The 25,649-nt window shown below is 37.4% G+C and overlaps 1 protein-coding gene across 1 annotated transcript in view; it reads right to left on the bottom strand.

Moving 5' to 3' along the window:
- Ubtd2 (ubiquitin domain containing 2) overlaps positions 1–25,649 on the bottom strand; it is a 67,106-nt gene that overhangs the window by 6,831 nt on the left and 34,626 nt on the right. The window contains exon 2 of the mRNA XM_004644842.3: positions 19,352–19,588. Within this exon, the coding sequence (XP_004644899.1) occupies positions 19,352–19,588 (237 nt within the window). The remainder of the gene's footprint in view (positions 1–19,351; positions 19,589–25,649) is intronic.

The raw sequence follows: 25,649 nt of genomic DNA, 5'->3' as shown, positions 1-25,649 counted from the left end.
TACAGACTCGTGTACATTAAAAGAATAAAGATACAGTAGACATAAGTCCATGTCCCCAATTTTCACAATGTAGATGATATCTGGATAATCTAAACACAATCTACCTAAACTCATACAAGAACAAATAGTTTGAATAGGAGTGTATCCATTAAAGAAATTGAAGTAATAATCAACAATTTTCCAAAACAGGAAGCAACAGTTCTAGGTAGATTAATTACTGAATACTTAAATAGGAAATTATAACAAATCTCTATAATCTGTTTTATCTTTTATTTTGGGTTTTTTGCTGTTATTAATTTGGTTTTTGATTTTTTGAGGTGGGGTCTCACTGTGTAATCAAACTGGCCTTGAATATCCTATATCTCCTAGGCTGGCCTCAAACTTGTGGTGATCTTCCTGCCTCAGCCTGGTGCTGGGATTCAGGGATGTGCCACCAGGCCCAGCTAACAATCTATTTTAAAAGATAGATGAAAAACTTCCTGACTTATTCTGACACCATCCTTAACTTTAATTTTTTTCCAGTACCAGGGGTTGAACTCTGGACGCTGTGCTTGCCAGGCAGCCACTTATTCTACTGAGCTATCTTCCTGGCCCCCAACAGCCTTAACTTTAATATATTAAAAAAATTACAGTATTTCTCATTAATACAGATTGGAAAAATCCTTAACAAAATCCTAGCAAGGGTAATTTAAAAAATTACATGCCAACTACCAAGTGGAATTTATCCTAGGTATTCAAGACAGGTTGAACATTCAAAAACCAACTAATGCAATCTGTTATAAACAAGAAAACATATGTGATCCCATTAACAGATGTGGAAAAAACACCTGACAAAATTAAACCCTTATTCATGTTAATGAACTCTAAATAATGGAATAGAGGAGAACTTCTTCAACTTAAAGAATATTTACCAAGACCCACATGTAACATCATATTTAAAAGCAAAAGACTCAAAACTTTTCCATTAGGATTAGGAGAAACTGGCAACAGTAAGCAACAACTCAGCTTCTCTAAGATTCGGAATCCACTTTGGAAAACGGCAACTTGGGGAAGAAAATAAAAAGATAAAAGTAGATTCCTGGAACCATGAAGGACCTGAGGAGAAAATTAAAACCTGCAGACAAACTGTAGAGACAGAACATAGTGCAGACAAGGGAGGGGACAATCTGTGCTTTCTTCCTGGCTCCAACCTACAGACACAAGGTGAAAGCTGAGGATTCTACAGGGCCACGGGGAGAAACAAGGCAAGGCATAGAATGGGAAGCTCCAAGCAGTGGAGAGAGTACAGGATTCTGGTCTCACACAGCCATTCAGCAGACAACAGCTGATCAGTGACTCTAGTGCAAGGACCTATAATCTTCCCTGGGGATAGTCCTTAATCAGACACCAACCAGAGCAGTGAGATTACTGGAGCCCAGGACTCAGAGCAGTCATGGGACAGCTTCAGCTCAGGGCTCCTTGGGTTACATTTCCCCAGCACCTGGATGAGAGATACCCATAGGAATCAGCCATGGTTAGGAAGCCATGAAGGGTTCTAAGCTAAAGGACACTGGCCCTGCCCCACAGCCAGAGGTCTGGCTTTCCTGGATTTGAAAGGCTGCTCTGAGTGTGAAAGTTGCAGTATTGGTGCCCTTGCCCCAGTCCTACTGTCTGCTGCTGCATGTTCCAGGACAAGGCCTGATTACCTTCTTTATCTACAAGTACGAGCACAAACCCATGCTGACTTGGACACTGCCCCTGAATTATAGGTCCCAGAATAAAACCACATGTTTGAAATCACACAGAAACTGTATTTTTGGTTTTTGTGAGTGCTAGAATTACAGGCATGTGGCACCACATCCGACTTTAATTTTTTCTCTTTTACTCTTCACACATTTTATTCCCTCTTTTTATCTTATTTTTCTCATCACTTTTTTCTTTTACCTTTATCTAATTCTCTAAATATCCTTTTTCTATCCTTATTTTTTGTTGTTATGGTTTTGCAGTGCTGAGAATTGAACCAGTACCTTGTGCACTCTACCACTGTGCTATAGCCCAGTCCTCACAGACATTCCTTAATTCGTCAAACAGATCCTACATATCACTTCTCTCTCCTCCTTATATCACATAGTTTAAGGCAATGGTGGTGAAGCAATGTTATTGTGTTTTTAATATAAAAGAGGCTAACACAAGAGTTGTTCTTTTGTAAACTAAAACTTTAGTATTCAGATTTAGTTACAGTGTTTGCATTTTGCAACAAATACAGTAAGTGGGTTTGGGGTTGGAGTTTGGCATTTACTCTGTCATCACTGGTTTAAGATTTCAAAATTTTTTTCTGGTGTTCTCTCATTCCCATGCTCTGTATCTTTAATAGGATAAGCATACACTTTTCTTACATCTGGTGATAGCTAACTCTATAGAAAATCACTTTTTTTCTTCTTTTTTGGTGCTACTAGGGATTGAATTCCGGATCTTGCACTTACCAGGCAGGTATTTATGCCAGTGAGCTGTCTCCCTGGCTATGTTGTATTCTTTTCTACCATTAGTAGAGATATCTTTAGTACATATGAGATACAAGTCAATACCTGGATTGTCTTAACATTTACAATCACAATTTTATATTTCTCTAGGTTTATGGGTGGTACATAATTGGTTTCTATGGTATATTAATATCTAATTTGTCTTGGACAATACTACTGTAGCTGGCTTGATTTAACCAGGGTCAAATATTTGTTGCTATTTCTCTACAAGCCAACACTCAGATTACCTTTGTGACATCCACAATATTGGAGTATATTCCAAGAGAATTTGGTTGCTGGGCTAATTACACTGCATCTGTCTCTCCCAAATTAATCAGGGTGATTGGGTCCTGGGTCTGATGCAAAGGACTATAGCTAGACATGTCCAAAGTACAATGCTGAAAAGCAACTAAAGAGATCTCTATACTACCAAAAACATCTTTACACTCTAAGTATCCACTGACTTTAGCACACAACAAACAAAAATAATAATAGAAACATGACAAGGCACAGGGACCAGGTTCCATCCCCAGTGTGCCAGGCCGGCCCCGCCCCTGGGGTGCACTGAGATTAGGCGTGGTGGCATGCATCTGTAATCTCAACACTTGGGAGGATGAAAACACAAGGATCACTATGAGTCCAATCTGCATAGTGAAACTCTGTAGACTCTGCACTAAATACATAAAAAGAAAAAAGAAAAAAAGAAAGAAAAGAAAATGACAAGACAACATGATATGACAACAAAATGCCTCCCAAAAGTCCCAACTTCCCTGAGGCAAATCCAGTGAGCATCAAGGGACAGAAGAGCATTAGCTATTCACCCAAATTACTCCACAGGGTAACAGAGGCTAGAAAACAGACCAAAAAAGTACTCACTAAAATCACAGAAGTAACTAAATAGATGATGAAATAACCAAAATTGACTCAGCAACTTTCAGAAGACACCAATAAAAAGCTAGATGAGAGACGAAACAATACAAAACATGAATGACCAGTTTAGCAAAAAATTAAGAGTCCATGGAAAGATTTCAGTCATATACCCAAGAGATTAAAATTTGTACTGTGGGCACGGCATGGTGGTGCATACCTATAATCTCAATACCCAGCAGGAAACTAGCCTGGATTACATAGTTCAAGGCCAGTTTGAACCACACAGAGAGACTCAAAACAAAACAAAACAAAACGAAACAAAACAAAAGATAAATAAATGTCTTATATTGACAATTATGGGCAGCAAAAGTGACCAGTATAAGAACAGAATTTCTTGGGGCTGGGGAGATGGATCAGTAGAATAAATGCTTGCCTGGCAAGCACAAGGGCTTGAGTTCAATTCCCGGTTCCAAAAAAAAAAAAAAAAAGGAACAGAATTTCAGACTTTACTTGGGAAGGGGGAAAGAGTGTTTAAATCTCTCAACACTTCTCCCTTAGGGTGATTTGTTCTATTTATATTGAAATGTATTTGAAGGCTAAAATAATTTAAAACTGTTGGGTGTGTGAGTGGGACTGCCCTCCAGATCTTCATTCCAGCCAGTGCGAAGGCCCGGTGCACGCACACGTGTGTGTGTGTGTGTGTGTGTGTGTGTGTGTGTGTGTAACTTCCTCCATCAGACAGGCCTGATGGCAGAACCCTGTGGCAGAACTCCCTACAGAGAGGCTAGAGGCAAGACCCGCCCAGCTGATCTAGGAGCAGAATGTTTTGCCAGAGTGACACAGCGGGTTCACTTTCAAGGGTTGCAGCAGGAAGAAGTGGAGCAAAGCAGCCAGACCCAAGCCACACCCACCTGGATGAGTCTGAACTTGGTAGATCCGGACCTGGTGCTAAGGTAATAACTCTACCAAAACTCTAAACCAAAGATCAGAGGACAGTGCTATATAAAAAATGACAAAGAGAAGGAGAAAAATACATTCTCAGGCCCTGAGTCCACCCAGAACAAATGCAGGAGACAATAACATAGAAGAAATTGGAAGGCACACACTTGAAATCTCTGAAATAATAGTGTATGAAGTAAAGAAACAACTGCAGAAAGGTATAGAAGAAATCAGATCAGAAATAATTTCTGAAGTAAAAAAAGAAATGATAACTATAATGAGAGAAGTACTAAGTGCTTCTAAAGAAGACACTGATAAAATAGAGGATAATAGAAAATGATGAAATTCTTGAATGAAAAGCATAGGAAAGAAATGTAATACATGGAGCAGGTTCAAAGTGATACACAGGAAATTAAAACCTCAATTAAAAGCTGGAAAAACCATTTGAATGAAAGTGAAGGGGCTGGTGAGATGGCTCAGTGGTCTAAAGCACCTACTTGGAACAAGCTTAGCAAAGCACAGGGACCGCGGTTCAATCCCCCAGCACCACATGCCAGCCAGCCCCGCCCCCTGGTGGGCTGAGCTGGCCACACACACACACACACACACACACACAAATAAAAAAATAAAAAAAAATAGAAAGTGAAAACAGACTTTCAGACCTTTAAGACACCACTGCAGCTAGAGAAAAGGTAAGAAACAACTAGGATGCAGGAAAAAATAATTCAATATCTGCAAGACGATGCAAAGATGAACAATACAAGACTAATAGGCATCAATGAAAAAGAAGGAGTCAATACAAATGATATAAAAAGAATATAGACGGAATAGCAGAAAACTTTGCAAATATGGGGCAACAATCTGACATTCACGCAACCGAAGCATACAGAACTCCAAATAACATCAACCAAATTAAAACCACATCTAGTCATATAATAATCAAGATCTCAGCACAGGAACAGTACACTAAAAGCTGCTAAAGAAAAGAAACAGATCACATTTAAAGGAAAACCCATCAGAATAACAGCAGACTTCTCTTCACAAACCATCAAGTCAAGAAGAGCATGGAGCAAAGTCTCGCAAGAAAACAAATTCCAACCCAGACTGATATACCCGGCAAAACTCTCTTTCAAGTTTAATGGAGAAGTGAAATACTGCTATGACAAAGAACAACTAAAGAATTTCATGACAACAAAGCCAACCCTACACATACTACTAAAAGATATTCTAGAGAGGGATCAAAATGACCACAATTCCATGAATGAGAGTGGAAAGAACCCACCAAATAGAGCAAACAAACACAGGAAAAAAAAGAGGTATACAACAGCAGTCTTTCAATTATTCTTATGTATACAGCAACAAAATATTTCCATGTGCATACTCTACAAATGGACTTCTCCTGCACCCTAGGAGTCATGATTCTGTCTGGGCTACAAGGTGGCTATCCAGGAAATAGCAGTAACTCAGTCCCACAAGTGACACCTGACCACCAGTAAGCATCATGGTCACTGTCCATGTCTACCACATACTAGAACTTTTTGTGATATCCTATCCCTAAACTGTTAGAAGTGCTGGTCATATATTTGCCATTCCAGTATTTTTGTTATAGTTTATTCTTAGTAATTCTTTACTATCATGAAAACATTTTTTTAGTTGATATTTTTTTATATATTAACCTAATCAAATACTGTGTGAGTACTCTGAATTCTCTTATTTGGACTCACAATTTAATTTTAATTTTTGAATGTTATTTTAAAATATTTAATTTAATTTTGAATTAATATTTAATCAATTTTCTAAATACTGTTTAGTTTTAATCTTTGTTTTATGATTTATACTGTTTCTTTGACTTACAATCTACTTATAAGACATGGTATGATATTTTCTCCCACTATTAGAAATTTTAAAAAGTGTATTTCCATTTTGCACTGACTTTATATTAGTTCTTCCTTGTCTTTTACACACACACACACACACACACACACACACACAAAATATGTATGTAACCTGACATAAGATTGATACTGTTTTGTGAAAATCTTCAATGACCTTGTAAATGGGTTCATCTAATATAATTATATTGTACATAGTCCCACATAATGACCATTTTGAGAGCTCTTTATTCTTTATCCAGGACCATACAGCAACTTCTCTTGCCTTCTGGGTTATGGTCTTTGTTATTTTCTACATGTTATATCTGGAGGTATTAGAATATTTCAAGTTCGTACAACTGGAAAATATTTTCCTTCTAGTTTTCAAAGGTATGTATGCTAAGTATAAAATTCAATAAGATCAGATCTTTTTCTTTTCTTTCTTTGTTTTTCAGTCCTTTGAATAAACAGTCTAGTTTCTTACCCACTTGCTCTTTTTTCTCTAGTGTGAAATAAGATACTTTTTTTTTTTTTTTTTGCAGAACCAGGGATTGAACTCAGACCCTTGCACTTGCCAGGGAAGCGCTTATTCCACTGAGCCATCTCCCTGGCCAAGATACTATTTAATTTTGTTCTTCCATAGCTAATTTTTTTTATGTATATGCTTTAATTTTTTCTTTACAATTTAAAAAAAAAAAAAAGAACGAAATTTCAGAACCAGAAGACAGATGCCTTCAAAGACCAACTACTCAAAGGCACTTTAAAAACATGAGACTAGATTCTCTCCGTGTCCTCCAAGATTAAAAAGGCCCCTTTCCCTTTATAATAAAGTCCCTTTCCCTTTAAAAAAAAAAAAAAAACAAACCCAAAACATGAGACTAGGTCCTGATAGATTCATTGGTGAATTCTACAAGAAATTTAGAGACCATTTTACATGGCTACTTCTCAAACTCTTTAATTAAACTGAAAGTGAAGACGTACTTGCAAATTTATTCCTAGAAGCAAGCATTACCCTGACACAAGAACTGGACAAGGACCCACCTAAAAAAGAATTATAGCCCAATCTCTCTTGTGAACACAGACACAAAACTCATCCCTGGCAAAAGCAGAATGTAGCAAGTAAGTTATCAAGATTATATACCATGATCAAATGGGATTCATCCCAGAGATGCAAGGATGATTCAACATACCTAAATCAATAAATGTAATGTACCATATTAACAGGGCAAAATCATATGATCATCTTGATAGATGTAGAAAGCTCTGGACAAAGTCCAGCACCCATTCATGATAAAAGCTCTACAGAAAATTGGAATAGATGGTCTTTATCTCAATCTGATAAAAACCATCTATGACAAACCAATAGCCAACATCATACTAAACAGACAAAAAGTGAAAGCTTTCTCTCTAAAATCAGGAACAAAACAAAGGTGATGTCCCCTGTCTCCACTCTTATTCAGCATGGCCATGGAAACTTCAGCCATAGCAATTAGACAAGAGAAAGAAATAATGATAGCAAAAGAATAAGCTAAATTATTCTTTAAAGATGACATGATACTCTATGAAGAAGACCCCAAAAACTCCACTAAAAATCTGCTAGATTTAATGAGCAAATTCAGATAGATAGATACAAAGTCAACATTCAAAACTCAATAGCCTCCCTCCCAGCACAACAGTACAAATTCACTGGAATTAGGAAATAACACCATGCGTGATAGCATCCAAAACAATGAAATACCTAGGAATCAATCTAACAAAGAATGTAAATAAAAGACTTCTGTTGAAAACTACAGTTCTCTGATAAAGGAGGCTGAAGAGTGTATCAGAAAATGGAAATATATCCCTTGCTTTTCGGTAGGAAGAATGAATACAGTGAAAACAGTCGTACTTCCAAACTGTTACACAGAATTAATGCAATTCTTTTTTTTTTTTTTTTTTCCTCCCAAGCTCTGGCAGGTTTTATTAATGAAAACTTCTGCTTGGTTTATTTTTCCCTAGTCTGCTTTGGCATGCTTCTAATGATATCAGAATCACCTGGATCAATGATTGCCAGAATATATACTCTGTAGTATTTTCCACATGCTGTGCCCAGTTTGATATTATTGCCACCGTAGTGGTGGACACCAGTTTTTGCCAACATGGCATAGTACTCTATTTCAGATTTCCACAAGGCTGGGCACTTGTTGGCAAGGATGACCAATTTCTCTTTGCCCTGTCTGATCATCTTCAGCGACTGCTTGTACCCCAGCACGTATTTTCCACTTTTCATAACAAGGTGGAGCCTAGAGTTGATGGATTCCAGAGATTTTTTTCATCTTCTTTGCAGCCACCATCTTCCTGCCTTAGGCGTGGATGGCCCTCAACCAGGAGCAGCCACCAAGATGGCTGGGGAGGGAGAAAGGAAGGCAATTAATGCAATTTTTTTTTTTTTTTTTTGCAAAACCGGGGATTGAACTCAGGCCCTTATGCTTGCCAGGGAAGCACTTATTCCACTGAGCCATCTCCCCGGCCCACTTGATGCAATTCTGATAAAAATTCTACCACATGCCCCGTTTTGATCCCCAGCTCCACATGTCAAACCAGACCCACCCTTAAGGCAGCCCGAGCCAGAACCCCCACAAAAAAAAAAAAAAAAAAAAAAAAAAAAAAAAAAAAGAAGAGAGAAATTAGGAAAACAATACCTTTCATAATTGCATCAAGAAAAACTAAATACTTAGAAAAGTAACCTAACCAAGGAAGATTTCTACAATGGAAACTACAGTTCTCTGAAAAAGGAGATGAAGAGGACGTCAGAAAATGGGTAAGCAGAACCAATATAGTTAAAATGGCCATATTTCCAAAACTGTTATACAGACTTAATGCAAGCCCAATTAAAATACCAGTAGCATACCTTCAGAACTAGACAAAGCAATCCTAAAATTCATATGGAACCAGAAGACACTTAGATAGCAAAAGCAATTGTAGTTAATAAGGCCAAAACAGAGGGCATCATAGTCATGGACTCTTAAGATATACTACAAAGCTACAGAGATTAAAAACAGCAGGGTATTTGCATATATAATATGGTCCCTCAATGGTACAGAATAGTAGATGCAGAAATAACTCCAGACTAAGTTACTTTATCTTTGATACAGGGGCCAAATACTTTTGCTACAGGAAAGGCGGCCTCTTTAAGAAATGGTGCTGGGAAAGCTATCATTCCTCATGTTGAAGATTCAAGGTAGACAGACCTACATCGCTCACCATGTACTAAAATAAAATAAAAATGGATAAAAAAATCTAAATATTAAAACAGAAACAATCCGCTGGAAGACAAAAATAGGTAAAGCACTTGAAGACATAGGTGTAGGCAAAGACTTTCTGCACAGAATTCTGGCAGTATAAGGAATAAACCAGAAATTCACAAAAGGGGTCACATCAGATTAAAAAGCTTCTGGACAGCAAAGGAAACCATGAATAGCATAAAGAGAATGGAAACCTACAGAATGGCATCTGAACTACATAGTAAGTCCCTGTTTCAAAAAAAAAAAAAAAAAAAAAAAAAGAAATGAAGAAGAAATACACAAGGAAAGTGAATAGACACTATGTAGCCTGGTTGAGGCAGAATATAGAAATAAAATATAATACATGTGAAGTTACTAAATAGATAATAATAAAAACCTGACAGCAAGATTCAGTTTAGACTTGTCAGCTATAGTCAGTTACCAGAGGTGGTTAACACAGGTAAATGAGATGTTCATTCAGTCCCTGTTTATCCCAGTCAATGTTCAAGGTGCTAGAGGTATACTGGTGAACAGATAAAGTCTGAAGATTATTTTTATTATTTTGATGAAGGGGAATGATTAGAACCAGTAGGACATACTCTCATGACTATCTGACTACAAAAACAAAGAAATTGAGAAAATCAATGTAGCAAGATCCAATGAAGATTTGATTTGATGGAAAACCAGAAGTAAAGAAAATTACCCAACTGAAAAAGTAGTTTAAAAAAAAGAAAGAAAAGAAAATTTAGTGCTTCAGGTTCATTTAAGATTTCAGTTGGGGCCTAGGATTGTAGCCCAGTGAAAAGAGTAGTTGCCTAGCATGAGTACGGTCTGGGGTTTAAGCCCCTAGTACTGTGTACCCACCCCCCACCCCTGATTATCTATAGCTAACTGAAGCTGAATGGGAAAAAAGGCTAAAAGTCTAGAAAGCAATAATCTCCAATATGCAAGTTTAAACAACCATAACAAAAAGGAAACACTTAAAATTGAGTGCTTACTAAGCCAAACATGATGGCTTACACCTATAATCCTAGCACTGGGGTAGCTAAGGCAGGAGGACTGCTGTGAGTTCAAGGCCACCCTGGAATATATAGTGAGTTCAAGACCAGCTAAAACTCTGGAGACTCTCTCCAAAGAAAAGTGCCTACTAGTTCTAGCTCTAAGAACTTTGTATATATTAACATTTAATACTCAGAAGAACTGTATGAATCCAATTTACCTATCTTTTCTTTTCTTTTTTTTTTTTTAAGTGTATTTAGTACAGGGACTACAGGGTCTCACTACACAGATGGGACTTGTAGTGATCCTTCCTATTTTTCAGCCTCTCAAGCGCTAGGATTACAGGCGTGCACCACCATACTCAGTCTTGGTTGCCCAGCTCAGCGCACCCAGGAGTGGGGTAGGCATGGCATGTGGTGCCAGCTCAGTGTGCCTGGGAGAGGGGCTGGCGTAGCATGTGTTGCGGGAGATTGAAACCCAGTCCCTGAACTTGCCTAAGCAGGTGCTTAGTCCACTGAGCTATCTCAACAGCCCTAAAGGCTTGGTTCTTAGATTAATGGCTAAGAGTCATCAGGATGGAAGAAATGAACATGGATGAAAAATTTTATAGGACAAATACAAAAGGGATGAAAGACTAGAACTGACAAAACCAGAACTCACATAAACAAGGAAACCATAATTCACAAAGAGTAAGAAATTAAGTGCTAAATACAGTTCAACAATTGGACAGTACTTGCTAAACAATCAAGGACAGCTCAAAGAAGGAAATAAAGGATGAAACCTTTGATGTCAGTCCAAAAAAATGGTTTTGACAGGAAGAAGTTTCAATAGTATAAGGCTGCCATTTGTTATGGGGAAATAAATGAATATAGTGCTGTTACTAGAAGGGAAGGAACCATTCTAAAAGTTGGTGGCTCAGGGATTTTGCTAACTTTCTAGAGTTACTTGTAGTTCTATCTGCACTTGCAAAAGGTTTTAATCATCATCTTATGGCTACTGAGGTACAGTTCCTTTAGCAATTCTTCACAATTCTTTTTTGGGGGAAGAAGGTTGGGTCAGGGCTGGCCCTGAACTGATAGCAATCCTCCTGCTTAAGTCTCCTGAATGCTGGGATTGTAGGTATGTGTCACCATGCCCGGCTTTCATTAGTTCTAGCAATACTCATTTGTGTAACTCAACTCATGCAATCTATAAAAAGACAATTTTTTTTTTCTTTTTTCCTTTTCACAAACCCACTGCTGGACTGGACTCTTAGCAGAAACAGATGGCTATGAGAATTAACTGCCAGGGATCATTTCCTCAGGCTAAGAAGTCCTGAAAGCTCCCCATGGTAGGAAGAAAACTGCCAAGTCCCTATCTTTTGTTCTGATTTCATACCTAATTTTCTGAGGATGTTTTTATCTTTTATTTTGATGATTGGCTCAGATGTCCTATTTTCCTTGCTCAACTGTTTCAATGGCTGCTGTTAATTAGATTTCAAAACACATTCACTAGAAAATTATGAAGACAAAATAAATTAGATGACAAAAAATAAAACTGCTTTATTAAATCTAATATTTAGCTCTTTCAAGCTAAAACAAAAGATGTCTTTTTAAGTGTATGAAGACCTCATGGCCTATCCTATGCTCTCGCTCCTATAACATTTCATCACTTTTTTTTTTTTTTTTTTGAGACGGTCTCACTATGCAGCTTGGGCTGGCCTTGTGCTCACTTTTGTAGCCCCCAGGATGGTCTCAAACTTGCAGAGCACCTTCTGTCTCGAGTGCTGGGATTACAGATGTGCACCAACTGGGCCACACAGCAGGCACCGGGGGACCCCAGCCAAAACAGTGCAGCTGGGGATCTGCGGCTGAAACTACCTGGTATGTGGGGCCAGGGATTGAACTCAGATCCTTGTGTTTGCCAGGTAGGTGCTTATGTCTCTGAGCTATCTCCCCAGCCCCTCACCACCATTATTATAAGGGGTGCTTAATCTTTATTTCCAGGCTTTCAGCTATAAAAGGTAAAGGAGCAGCCCAGAGGCACTTGGACTTGGGGATCTATTAAAGCTGACCCAGCATTATGGAAGTAGCAGTTAGTATAGCATATTCTGTGAGTCCAGGTCAGAAATCCTGCTTCTCCTGCCTCCATCCCCAGAATGACACAGAAAGGAGGCCTTTTGAAAGGCAAGCCTACTGACTCAGGGGCAACCTCCTACCTTAGTTATTTTCAGACTTCATAGTTCTAATTGAAGAAAAATGACAGCAGCAGAGTAGATAAATTTACATTTTTATAACTCTTAATCATTTTTGTCTCTTTGAAAATAGAGAAGAAAATGATATAACATTTAATTTGTGATTAATCAGTCATTAGATCCTTTATACTAAAGTCCTGTGTCATTTCTAAACATTACAATCACCTGGTAAAATCGCTTATCTCCTATGTAAGTACAGTACCATCATGCCTTCACTGCTTTGTTTATGAATAAACTGATCAATTTAGCTTGTTAAATGACAAATTTCGATAAGGAACGGGAAAGTAAAGCAAATTCCTGGTCTCCTTCTTTATTCTGCAGTGCTAGAAATTGAACCCAGGGTCTCACATAAATGAGGCAAGTGCTCTAGCTCTAAGCTACATTTTCACCCTTTGGTTTGCTTCTTAATGGGATTCATCCACAATGAAAGGAAAGAGAAAGGCCTACACATGTGCATTTCCTATGTCTTAAGAGAAACTGCTTGTTTTTTTTCAGTACTAATAGAACTACAAAATTTAAAGCGCTCTACATAATATGCAATAGAGCTGAAACATCTGATGTGGAATAAATGATGACTTGTGCAATCACTCTACAGAGCACAAAGATGGACTGAGGTGTCAAGGGCACAATGAACTACTTCAGCTATTCTTAGTGTATAACCAAGACTTGAATCCACTCTGCAGGTTTTTTTTTTTTTTTTTTTTTTAAGGAACAGAGGATTGAACTCAGGCCCTTGCGCTTGCCAGGGAAGCACTTATTCCACTGAGCCATCTCCCCGGGCCCCTAAGACTTGAATACAAATACCAATTTCATGACTTACACACCTTGGAAAAACATGTAGCCTCTCTGTGCTTCCATTTTCTTGTCTGTGTAAAATGAGGATTGTTGTGGGTGATTATTTCAGGCATGACAAGCATAAAGGAACTTAATAGTATTTTATTATTCATGATTCTCACTTTAGCATTCTTTTCATCATATACTGGCTCCTTTAATAGAAATCACTTTTATGCTTTTATACATGCCTTTGTTTCAAAAACTCTATTATATATACATTATACACATTTAATATATTTTGAGAGAAATAGCAGGAAAGAAAAAAATGGGAGGAAGTTCACAGCCAACCCCCACATGCCCAGCCAGTGAATATAACAAACTGAAAAGAAGAAAACACAGTCTTGGAGCTGGGGGTGTAGCTCAGTGATACAGCTTGTGCTGAGCATGCTTGAGGCCCTGGGTTCAGTACAAAAAAGTTGAGTCTAAGAATTATCTTTTCTACTTCTCATGCCCTTAAGCATTTATAGACAAAAAGCAACAGGACTTCAAAAGCCAAATTGAAGACTCCATTAAGAAAGGGGCTGGGTATATAGCTCAACAGCATAAGCACCTGCCTGGCAAGTGCAAAATCCTGAGTTTGATTTCTAGTACCAAAAAAAAAAAAAAAAAAAGTAAGAATAATATTGGATTGAATCATCTTAAAAGTTAAGACCAGAGCTTTTACATTTGAATTGCAGGGACATGGAAAACATGCTAGAAAAAAAAAATACTCTCACAGTTATGAGTTAATTATAGGTGCTAAACCAAAAAATGGGAATGATGGGGATGTAGCTCTGCGATTGATCCCCAGGATCACAAAGCAAGAAAGAAGGAGAAAGAGAGAGAGAGAGAGAGAGAGAAGGAGGGAGAGGGAGGGAGGGAGGGAGGGAGAGAGAGAGAGAGAGAGAGAGAGAGAGAAGAAACAGGTACCCTTCTAGAAAATTAGAAGGCAAGGGAATGTCATAGGCAATTTTAAAAATCATTTCAAAACTCCTATGTGTAGCCACACATGGTGGTGCATGTCTGTAATCTCAGCACTTGGGAGGCTAAGGTAGTTTGCGACCAGTGTGGACTACATACCAAGACTCTATTACAAAAGAGAACAAAACACAAAATAATCCTTCCATGTAAAAAATCACAAACAACATTGTTTATAAAATATTATTTCTGAACAAATTTTAATTTAAAAAGATCACTAAATTGAACTTAACATATACCAAACTCTGTGAAAGGTGAAAATAATATCTATTCTTTTCTTTTTCTAAATGTATTTAGTGTAGGGCCTACAGGGGCTTACTACATAGATTGGACTTGTAATGATCCTCCTGTTTTCAACCTCCCAAGTGCTGGGATTACAGGCATGTGCCACCATGCTCAGTCTCAACTGCTGTCTTAGCGCACCCCAGGAGTGGGGCTAGCACAGCTTGTGGTGCTGGGGATCAAATCTCAGTCCGTGTGCTCTGCCTAAGCAGGTGCTTTAGTCTGCTGAGCTATCTGGCAGGCCCTCAATAACTATCCATTTTTAATGCTAACTTGGAAAAATCACTAAATCTATTAGTACAGGGACATTGAAAACCTGCTTTCACTGATAAAATAGTACAATATATTTCGAACAGTTTTACTGGGTAATGACAAAATGACAACTGAGGAAAAAAGTGAATAAGCACTTTCAGAAATGTAAGACAATGCATAGAAAGATGTTGTGCAAATCAAAAGAAATAAAGCTCACGTGAGACAAGGAGGATGTGGAAGAGGCAGCAGGTATCAGAATCACACAGGAAACTTCTTCCACAACACAATGTGCCTACCATTCTTAATTAGAAAATAATTTCCAAAGAGAATATATGTGCCTATTTAAAATGCCCAAGTAATTATGATACCAAGTTATCTCTAAACCCTTTCTATTGTTACTTCAGAGTAATAAAGTTATCACTGATATTAGCAGAGAAAGATAATTAAAATAATAACATTATTTTGTTTATAAGGCGGGAACGTAATGAAAATGGTGTGCTAACTGAAACTGAGACAATAATATAATTATCAGTGGAATAACTATAAGGGAAAGAAGAAGAAAAAAGAAAAGAGCAGTAGGGAATATGGAAAGAAAAGGTGCTATTGTCACTTGCTTGAAAAATACCTCAGAAAAGGAGAACTGGGCATAGTGGCCTATACCTGTAATTCCAGCACTCAGGAGGCTGAAGCAGGAGGATTGCTCCAAGTTCAAGTCCAGCCTGGTTTACACAGTGAACTGAAGATCAACCTGAATTACATAGCAAGACCCTGTCTCAAAAAAAAAAGTAACTGCTTATTACATACATCTTGAAGACCTGTTTATATCTCTGCTAGAAAAATGATAGTATGAATAAAAAGTTGAGATAATAAAAGAACATGAGATGAGATAAGATGAAAACAAGAAAACAAAAAGATATGACTGAAGAAAGCTTACAGAATGACTCAGGATCTTGTCAGGCTGTTGACCTACCATGTGCTCAGTACTCATACAGGTAATACTGAGGAACATAAGTGAAGGGAAAGGGATGAACAAGGCACAGGATGAGGCTAACATATCTTCACTGCCTTGCTTTCTAGTTAATAAGTCTAGTGCTCACTTCGGCAGCACATATACTAAAATTTTAATTAATAAGACTACTAGCACTTGTGGTTCTGAATCAACCCAGCCTCAAAATCCCATCAAAGATATTTGCTCAAGGACAGATTACCATAAAAGGAAAAGAAAGCAGTCACTAATAGATAGTACATGTGTAAAAAAGATAAAAATCTCTAATTCAAGATTTTACTTTTAAATGTTAATAAAATAAAAAAAAATCATGAGCACTACTATTCATTAATTGCCTTTTGGATAACACACACTGTGTGAACAATTCACATGTGCTGTATTACCACCATAGTGAATCAATACAGCTTCCAATGAGCTAGTTATTATCCATATATTACATGTGAAAAACTAAAGATTTCAGAAACATGATTTGTCCAAAGTTATATACAGTAGTTGCAAATAATACAGTAGAGACAGAAGTGAGACTGGATTTGATAACACAACCTGAGCTAAGTACCAGACAAATTCTATGCAATAATTGAAATTCAAAAATATGAAGTCCTTTGGATATTTAAAAGATAACACAGGGCCAGCCAAATTGCTCAGTGGATTAAAGAGGCCAGGGGGTTCGATCCTCGGGTCTGCCGTGTCGGCCCCGCCCCCGGGGGGCACTGAGACAGCCATTGAGACTGAGCATGGTGGCGTGCACCTGTAATCTCAGTTCTTGGGAGGCTGTAAACAGGCGGATCACTACGAGTCCAATCTAGTAGTGAGACCCTGAACACCCTGTAGACCCTTCTCTAAAAAAATACAAAAAATAAATAAAAATAAAAGATAACACAATATAACATGTCTAAAGTAAAATTTCAAATATATAATTACAAAAAAAGATGCAAAGAATTGCACTAGTATCACTGAGCAGGTCTAGGTAAAAGCATACAAACGAACTTATTTATAAACTGATGGTGAGTTAGACAATGTATGACAGGTTTACTCAAGGCTCACCCCAAAAAAATCTTTGGTAGGCTTCAAATATGAACAAGGGTATCAGTAACAATAACATCAACAGTCAGAAAGTTACTACAGACCTTGGAAAGAGGAAAGATCAGGAATCAGTTTGATTTTCTCATACTTACACAGAAAATACTCCTTAAGAAGACAGGAGGAATAGAAGGTTATTCAATATTTTCAGATTTCCAAGTATACCTGTCTTTAAATTATTGGTTGATGAAGCTCCAGTAACATTATTTTTCTCAACAATTCACATAGATAAGCAGGAATGAGAGACTTGGGTCTTTATACATCTCAGCCTAATCTAATAAGATTATAGACCCTATTTTAGGTGAAATAGAGCTACTTAGCCTTCATGACCTTTAAAACAAGACCATACTGTCAGAACACAATCAGACACTGCTACAGTAACTATGTTAAATACAAAATTAAGATTTTTGGGGTTTTTTTTTTTGCATTTTTGGGAAGGGTCTACAGGGTGTTCAGGGTCTTACTACTAGATCGGACTCATAGTGATCCACCTGTTTATAGCCTCCCAAGAGCTGGGATTAAAGGTGCACGCCACCAAGCCCAGTCTTAATTGCTGGCTCAGCACACCCCAGGGGCGGGGCCAGCACAGCAGGACTAGGGATCGAACTCCTGGCCCCTGCGCCTGCTTGCAGGCACTTTAAGCCACTGAGCTATTTGGCTGGCCCCAAAATAAAGAATTTAAAGTTCCAAGGTTTTGGATCTCAGGCTTCTAAATTCAGACAATCACACACAGATGACTCTTCTTCCACCCACTTGCCAACCTACACAAACATATATTCTGCTTGGAATATATAGGATATAAGCATCAAAAAGAAAAAAACAGTTATAGAGGCAAACCCTTCACTGAATATTATATAAAAGGAGTAGCTGAAAATAGTAATTATAGGACTGAAAAAATCAACAGGCCTCCTCCTAATCCCTAATCACAGAAGAGGTAGGAATTTACAGACTATCTATGAAAACTGGGACTAAGTAGTCACACTAAAATTGCACTCTACTATAAATTCTTCACATATAGAAAGGATCATTTTTACATCTGTGTAGAAAAGGTGACCAGTGGGTGCTAACTAAATTTTAGCAATACAAACTCATAATAATATAAGCTTTCACAATGAACAGACAGTTATAAAAAAGGAATGTTTCTAGGAAGCACATTTAATTAGAAAATTAATGGATATTTGGAAAGCTGGCAAAGACAGCAAGTTAAACATTCAACACAGAGTTGAAGGACATAAAAGCGGATGGTTAAATGTAAAAAGCACTGTGTCCCTAAGAATGTAGACAAAGAGATATGGGAGAAAACAATAAAGGTAGTCCAACAAAGAATAAAAAAGAAACACAAGGGAATTTAGGTGGTTGTCTATTATGAGTCTAGAGACGACCTAGAAAAATACTAACTTGAAAAACTAAAGAGAGGGACCAGGGAGATAGCTCAGTGGCACAAAGTGCATGCCTGGTAAGCTCAAGGTCCTGAGTTTAATTCCCTTGAGCCCCACCCCACCAAAAAAAAAAAAAAAAAAAGGCAAAAATTATAAAAAAAATCTTAGTATCACATGAGCATGTGTGCATGTGTGTGTGTATGATGCTGAGGATCAGAGCTCTACCGCTGAGCCACATTCCCACAAAACATGAACATTTTTCATATTTCTGGTCAAAAAGATCAAACAAGAGTATGTGCATGAATCTAATGTGTATATCCCTATAAACACTCAAAGCTTACAGTCCTCATGATAGCCCCATTCCTAAGCAAAGAGAAGAGGTTTCTAATGAGCTCAGTTACAATCAGCAAACTATCCTTAAGAACACTTCTTAGCTTAGTTTTCTTATTATGTTGAAAACAGGCTTGATGAGAAAATATGATGACTCAAGGGACATTCACTGAATCTTTGCATCTCAGGAAGGCTAAATTGAGACGATCTCTAGTGCAGCTAAGGAAGAAGTGAAGCAGAGGCCTTTACAGATGGGCCAAGGGATAGTGATGGAGCAGGGGAAGGGGTGAAGAGGTCTTTATAGAGAACTATATTACAACGTGTTCTAGAAAGCTAGAGAACACGTTATCAATTATTTTCTGATTTAACATCTACTGTAACAACATAAAAATATAAACATTATCTCCAGCTGAAAGAGACAAAAATAGAATACTATTCTTTGCTACATTAAAAAAATCAGAACAACATATAGCAAGAAAAGATTTTTCTGATTTGGTTCTCTGCTGTTAAAAACAAGCAGGTGATGTTCCCTCTGTCCTTGAGGACCCCCAAACCTACCGTGTGGTAAAGTTATGTTTGCACCATCAATGATTGCTTGTGCCAGTTCATGATCATTGCTCTCAAAAGCATGTGCAGCAGCCTTCAAGGCATCCCAAATTTCCTTACGGCCTTCAAAAGCTGGTGCAGTGTCCCAAAATTCATCCCTCTTGCTGCGCAGCTGTCCATCTGTCATTGGGTAATCGCTTTTCCATTTTGGTTTTTCCTTTTTCAAAGGCTGGTTACGACCTAGAGCAACTAGGGAAAAAAATAAAAAAACTGACATCAAAACCAAAATTTAGAAAAGATATTATTCTTTGGTTAAGAAAAGTTATATGGTAACTTCTGTTAGATTATTCACCAAAATTTAGTTATAAGTCTAACTCCTACTTTATGTATTTGAGCTTTCTAACTTAGCCCACTTTAAAATGATAAGAGTAAATGAAGATGTTTGATAGTTTTAGGCAAAACTTTCAATACATAGTCCAGCACTCTTTTCCATTCAATAATGGCTTTTTCAAAGGATGGTTTAAAGGAATGACCATTATAACACATGTATCTCTCTGATGAGAGATGCTGATCATGAGGAGGATATGCCAGGGTGGGGAGTACTTAAAAATTTTGGTTCTTTCTCTCCTATGAACCTAACTTGCTCTGAAAAAAATATAATCTCTTTAAAAAATAATTTTGGGGGGCCGGGGAGATGGCTCAGTGGAATAAGCACTTCCCTGGTAAGCGCAAGGGCCTGAGTTCAATCCCCGGTTCCGCAAAAAAAAAAAAAAAAAAATTGGTCCATTTTATGAAAAACTGGCTAGAACAGTATTAAGTGTTTCATCAAACTATAATAGCAGGAGATGAGTCAAGAGATGCCATAATAAAGATACTACATAGGGAAAATCAAATGACACACTAGCTTGACTCTCAGGATCATTGAACATATGAAGTCAGAAGTAGAAGCTGAGAGAAATCCAAAGAAGCAAATGAGTACTTTTTAGTGTCCAAAGAACTACAAACTATCAGATGCATGAAGGAACTGATTGGAGGACTGCATCCTCTACTGTGCCCTCTCTTTGCCCTTGAATCAAGGAACAGTCAATACCTCTTTCTGAAATTCAAACAAGAACTAATTTAGGAAGGGGTAGGGTAGAACCAATACTTCTTTTTTGTTTTTTTGTAGGAACTAGAAACAGATAATATTGGGCCAAAAGGATAAGCTCCCAACTATAAAGGAAGAAAAAAACAGCAATATTTGAGTTTTAATCTCAGAAGGGACCTGGAAATATAGCTCAGCATCATTAAGCATCTGCCTGGCAAGTGTGAGGTCCTGAGTTCAATCCCTGGTACCGAAAAAAAAAAAAAAAATCTTAGGATTAGAATACAGAAGCCTAGTCCACACCATCTGACACCAACCTTCCTTCGTGAGCCTGTCACAGGGTAGCAACGTTAGAACAAGTTGGATGCAGCTTCTTTGCATCCAGCCACTCACTAACCTATTTGCCATGGGTTATAAAGACTTACAGAGCCATTCTTTTCTATGACTGTAGAACTCTGTATTGCCATAGATAAGAAACACTTAGCTAGATGAGAGAAGTAAAAAGAAAACTGAAGCTCCATGAAAAGAATGTTGGGAAAGTGTGGGTGAGAAATAAATGACAGAACAGGTGGGAAGGAGAGAGTGTGTGTCAAAATTCAATGTTCTATATTTAATTTCAGGAATACCCATTTAAATAAAATATTCTTAAAATGGTTCTAAAGTATCCATGAAATTAACTATTCATTGGCCCAGGCTATGCTGAGCTGTGCATAACAGGAAAAAAACAAGACTGGGTGTGGTTGTGTGCACCTATAATCCCAGCACTTGGGAGGTTGAAAACAGGAGAATTGCTACAAGTTCCATCTATGTAGTGAGACCCTGTAGACCCTGCACCAAATACATTAAAAAAAGAAAAGAAAAGAAATTAACTCTAGCCCACAGGCAATCTCTACACCCTATCGAGGCTATATTTATATTCCCTTATGACAGGACAAACTAAAATGCCAACGTGTGCTTGGTTTGACACCTGGATCAAATCAAACTCCCTTCACCCAATCTGGCTTTTTTATCTCAAGGCAGAATATACCATGTCTCTTCTGTCTTCTCACTTCATGGTCACACACTATGCCACCAGCTGTTTTGTACTTAAAATTCTTAGTATTAATTCATAATACTTTTTGGCCCTCTACCTTTGTCTTAGTGAATGCAAAAGAGGTAAGCTCTAAAAATGTGTGGGAAGGCCAGCCAGATAGCTCAGCGGACTAAAGCACCTGCTTAGGCAGATGCAGCAGCTGGGGTTTAATCCCCATGTGCCTTGCCGGCCCCGCTCCTGAGGTGTGCTGAGACGGCCATTGAGACTGGGTGTGGTGGCGCATGCCTGTAATCCCAGTGCTTGGGAGGCTGAAAACAGGAGAAGCACTATGAGTCTGATCTATGTAGTAAAACCCTGTAGACCCTGTCCTAAACACATAAAAAATGAAATGAAATAAAATAAGATAAAATGAAAATGTGTGGATAGCAGCAGCTATCACCTGGAAACCATCCAGGTTTCCTTAATCAATCAGTAAATATATACAGTCACACATACATGAGTATCTAGAAAGGGGAGCACTATAGATGTGAAAAAACAAAATCTAAGGGGCCGGGGAGATGGCTCAGTGGAATAAGTGCTTCCCTGGCAAGCGCAAGTACCTGAGTTCAATCCCCAGTTCTGCAAAAAAAAAAAAAAAAGAAAAAGAAAAAGAAAAAACAAAATCTATACTAGTGACTTTTCTCTATATCTTCCAAATAATACAGATATAGACACAGCCTAATTTCTAAAACATTCAAAATCACAATCCACCCTGATTACATCAACACGGTGAAATGAAAGTAACTTTATTTTTTGCTACATTATCCTTTAGATGAGTTAAAAATAGTTTATAGACAACACTCAGTATTAGTTTACTTTGCAGAAAGTGGAAGACGGTATATAATAAGTAGGTACATTTAATATGAAACCTATTTGAATAAAGTTTCAGGTCTACCTAAAATTCAGTATTATCTCATGTACTATAAAGATAAAAGTGTAATTTTTCCTGTCATTATGAGAGAATCATAAGGTAAAGATACAGCAAAACCTCCATAATCTCAGTACCTAAAACTCAAGCAACTGAAAGATTACCTCACACAGAAACCCAACAGGAAAAAAAAAATCATTTCATAATAAAGGGAGAAAATACTTTAAAAGAAGTAAAAGCACTCCTTACTGATATAAAATAGCTTTCTTTTCTTTTTTTTTTTTTTTTTGGTACTGGGAATCAAACTCCCAACCTTATACTTCACAGGCAGACACTGTGCTGTTGAGCTATATCCAGCCCTAGATTGCTTTCTTTTACCTCCCCATATTTATAGTAGGCACATGAACAAAATTCCCTAAAAAGACATTTATGTTGCTAACAGATAATTTCAAATGTATTTTCAAACTTATATGCTGTCAAAAGTCCACAGTAATTATTTTGAACAAAGATAAAACAAAATATGTCTATGATATGAAAGCTTTTATTTCTAAGTATCTGAATTATAAACATACATAAAATATACATTTGATTATAAAATGTGAACTATTAACATGTTTAAATCTTTTTAAACAAATTATTTTAGTGAAACTAATGTAGTGTAAAATTTTCGTTATAAAATTAGAGGTTAGGCTGGGGAGATAGCTCAGTAGAGTAAGCACCTGCCTGCCAAGAGCAGGGTTCTGAGTTCAATTCTTGGTACCGCAAAAAAAAAAAAAAAGAAAAGAAAAAAGAAAAAGAGGAAGAAGAAAAAAAAAAATGCTTAAGGGCTGGCCAAATAGCTCAGCAGATTAAAGCGCCTGCTTAGGCAGATGCAGGACCCAGGAGTTTGATCCCCTGGAACTGCCATGCTGGCCACACCCCCAGAGCACACTGAGGAGACTGGGCGTGGTAGCATGTGCCTGTAACCCCAGCTCTTGAGAAGCTGTAAATAGGCGGATTACTAGGAGTCTGATCTACGCTGTGAGACCCTGTACACCCTGTCCTAAAAAAAAAAAAAAAATTTGAGGCTAAAAGTTTAATGTTTGGTAGATCATGTGCTTTGTATAAGCAAAGGTTTTGATTCACAGTCCTAGAAAAAAAAGCTTCAGGCCAATTTAAATAAAGCATACTGAGGTGCCTTTGTTAATTAACCAACAGGCAGGGAAAAAAATGCCCATTTTAGAAATGTATTTAAGTATCCTCTTATTAAAATATATATACAAAATTAAGATTGTGAGGATTTAGTAAGTTGGTTCTGTAAAGCACTTGTAGTAATGAATAAGGTGTGATAAAACTACAAATAGTGTTTAACAACTACATATATTTGTACTATATGAAATTAAAAATCTTTAAATATTTTTTTAAAATTGGTTAAGTATTTTTTCACATTTTCTGAATACAACTTAGCATTCTGAGAATTCCCTTCTTAATGTTAAAAAGAACAGTTCTGATTGTCTCACTTCCTATAGATTTTTTAGAGCATATTTTAATAGGAATTTACTCATCAGATCTCATGCTTTTCCTTTTTTTGAGACAGGGTCTCACTCTGTAGTCCAGACTGCCTTTGAACTTGCCTCAAACTCAGTGACCCTCCTACCTCAGATTACCACATGTAGGGATGACAGGCAATTATAGGTGTGTGCCACCATGATCCCCATTATGTTATTAAAAACAGGAAACATGCCTTATAGTCAAATTTATGCTTTCAAATCTTTAAATGTCAGGAAGCCTACTATTCTGTTTTCTTCTACAGTTTCATATATTTTTGAAAAACAAACAAATTTGTTAGTCCCTATCAATCCACATTTACTACTACTTTCAAAACTGAACCAAATTTACTCTTCTTAGTACCCTCTTACTCATTTTAATTTACTCTTTATCTTTTGTTACAAACTTTAAATTCTTCCTGTTCAGTGACAAATACATCTAACACAGAGAAAACCCAAGAAAGGTTTGCTTCTCAGATCTAAATGCTACATAAAAAATATTTTAACTACATAACTGAAAGTATTTCACCAAAACTCATTTTGACATTTTATTGATAAGTAACAACAATACTGAAACTGAAGAAGAGTTACAGTTTTCTTTTGGTTTCTCTTTGAAAAACCCCAATTTAAAATGAAAAGAGAGGCTACATATATAGATAAGGTAAAAATATCAAGATATGACTCAAACAATAATAGCTTTAACTGAAAAAAGGAAGCATCAGTTTCTCCTAATGCAACAGCCTAAAGGAAAAAAAATCTGAATATTTAAAGAAATTATGCTAAAAGGTCAAAAGGTTGTTTCAAAAATTCTTTAGAGAAGTAGAGGTCAGGGGTAATGCTCCTACCTGCAATTGATTAGTGTTACCACCATGAAAATGGTGGGAGAAGTTTCCCCTCACTCTAGATTTAGTTAAGGGTAGTATAGAACTCTTTCATGACATTGTGCTAAGCTAAAAGGTTACTTGCAAAGTATTTTATTCTCACTAAAAAGAATGTGAGAATATGTAATATACACAAACAGAATACATTCCTTTTTATCTAAAGTAATTGCCAAAAAAATTAGAAATATGGTGACTGAAATGTTAGCAGTACCACATCCCAAGCTACTCTGCTGCTTGACTATTTATTTATTTATATATTTATTTATTTATTTATTTATTTTGGAGGAACTGGGGATTGAACTCAGGCCCTTGTGCTTGCCAGGCAAGCACTTAGTCTACTAAGCTATCTCCCTGGCCCCTGCTGTTTGATAATTTAAAGATAAACAGATGTTAGACTGTATAATCCAACCTAACTCATAAGACAAAGGCAAGTTAAGGAACACTTCACTAGAAAGATGTAGCACAGTGGCGCACACCTGTAATTCCAGCATTTGGGAGGCTAAGGCCGGAGGACTGCTGCAAGGTTGAGGCCAGCCTGGACTACACAGCAAGACCCTGTCTCACCGCCCCTACTCCCCCCAAAAAAAACAACTTCACCAGAGGGCCGGGGAGATGGCTCAGTAGAATAAGTGCTTCCCTGGCAAGTGCAAGGGCCTGAGTTTAATCCCCGGTTCTGCAAAAAAAAAAAAAAAAAAAAAAGAAAAAACAAAACAAACAAAACCCTTCATTAGAATTGTTTTTTGCTATTAGATAAGAAAAACTCCAAGAACCTGTGCCATGGTTTAGAATGAAAATGTCCCCCCAAAGCCTCATCTGTTCAGAGGTGCTTTTAGAAGGTGACTGGGCCATGGGTGTGCTATGGCTGATCTGCTGTTGGGA

The sequence above is a fragment of the Octodon degus genome, unplaced genomic scaffold (assembly GCF_000260255.1).
Source record: "Octodon degus isolate 3935 unplaced genomic scaffold, OctDeg1.0 scaffold00212, whole genome shotgun sequence".
Classification (NCBI taxonomy): Eukaryota; Metazoa; Chordata; class Mammalia; order Rodentia; family Octodontidae; genus Octodon; species Octodon degus.
Note: the sequence above shows the minus strand (reverse complement) of the source record. Positions and strands in the feature narration are given on the sequence as shown.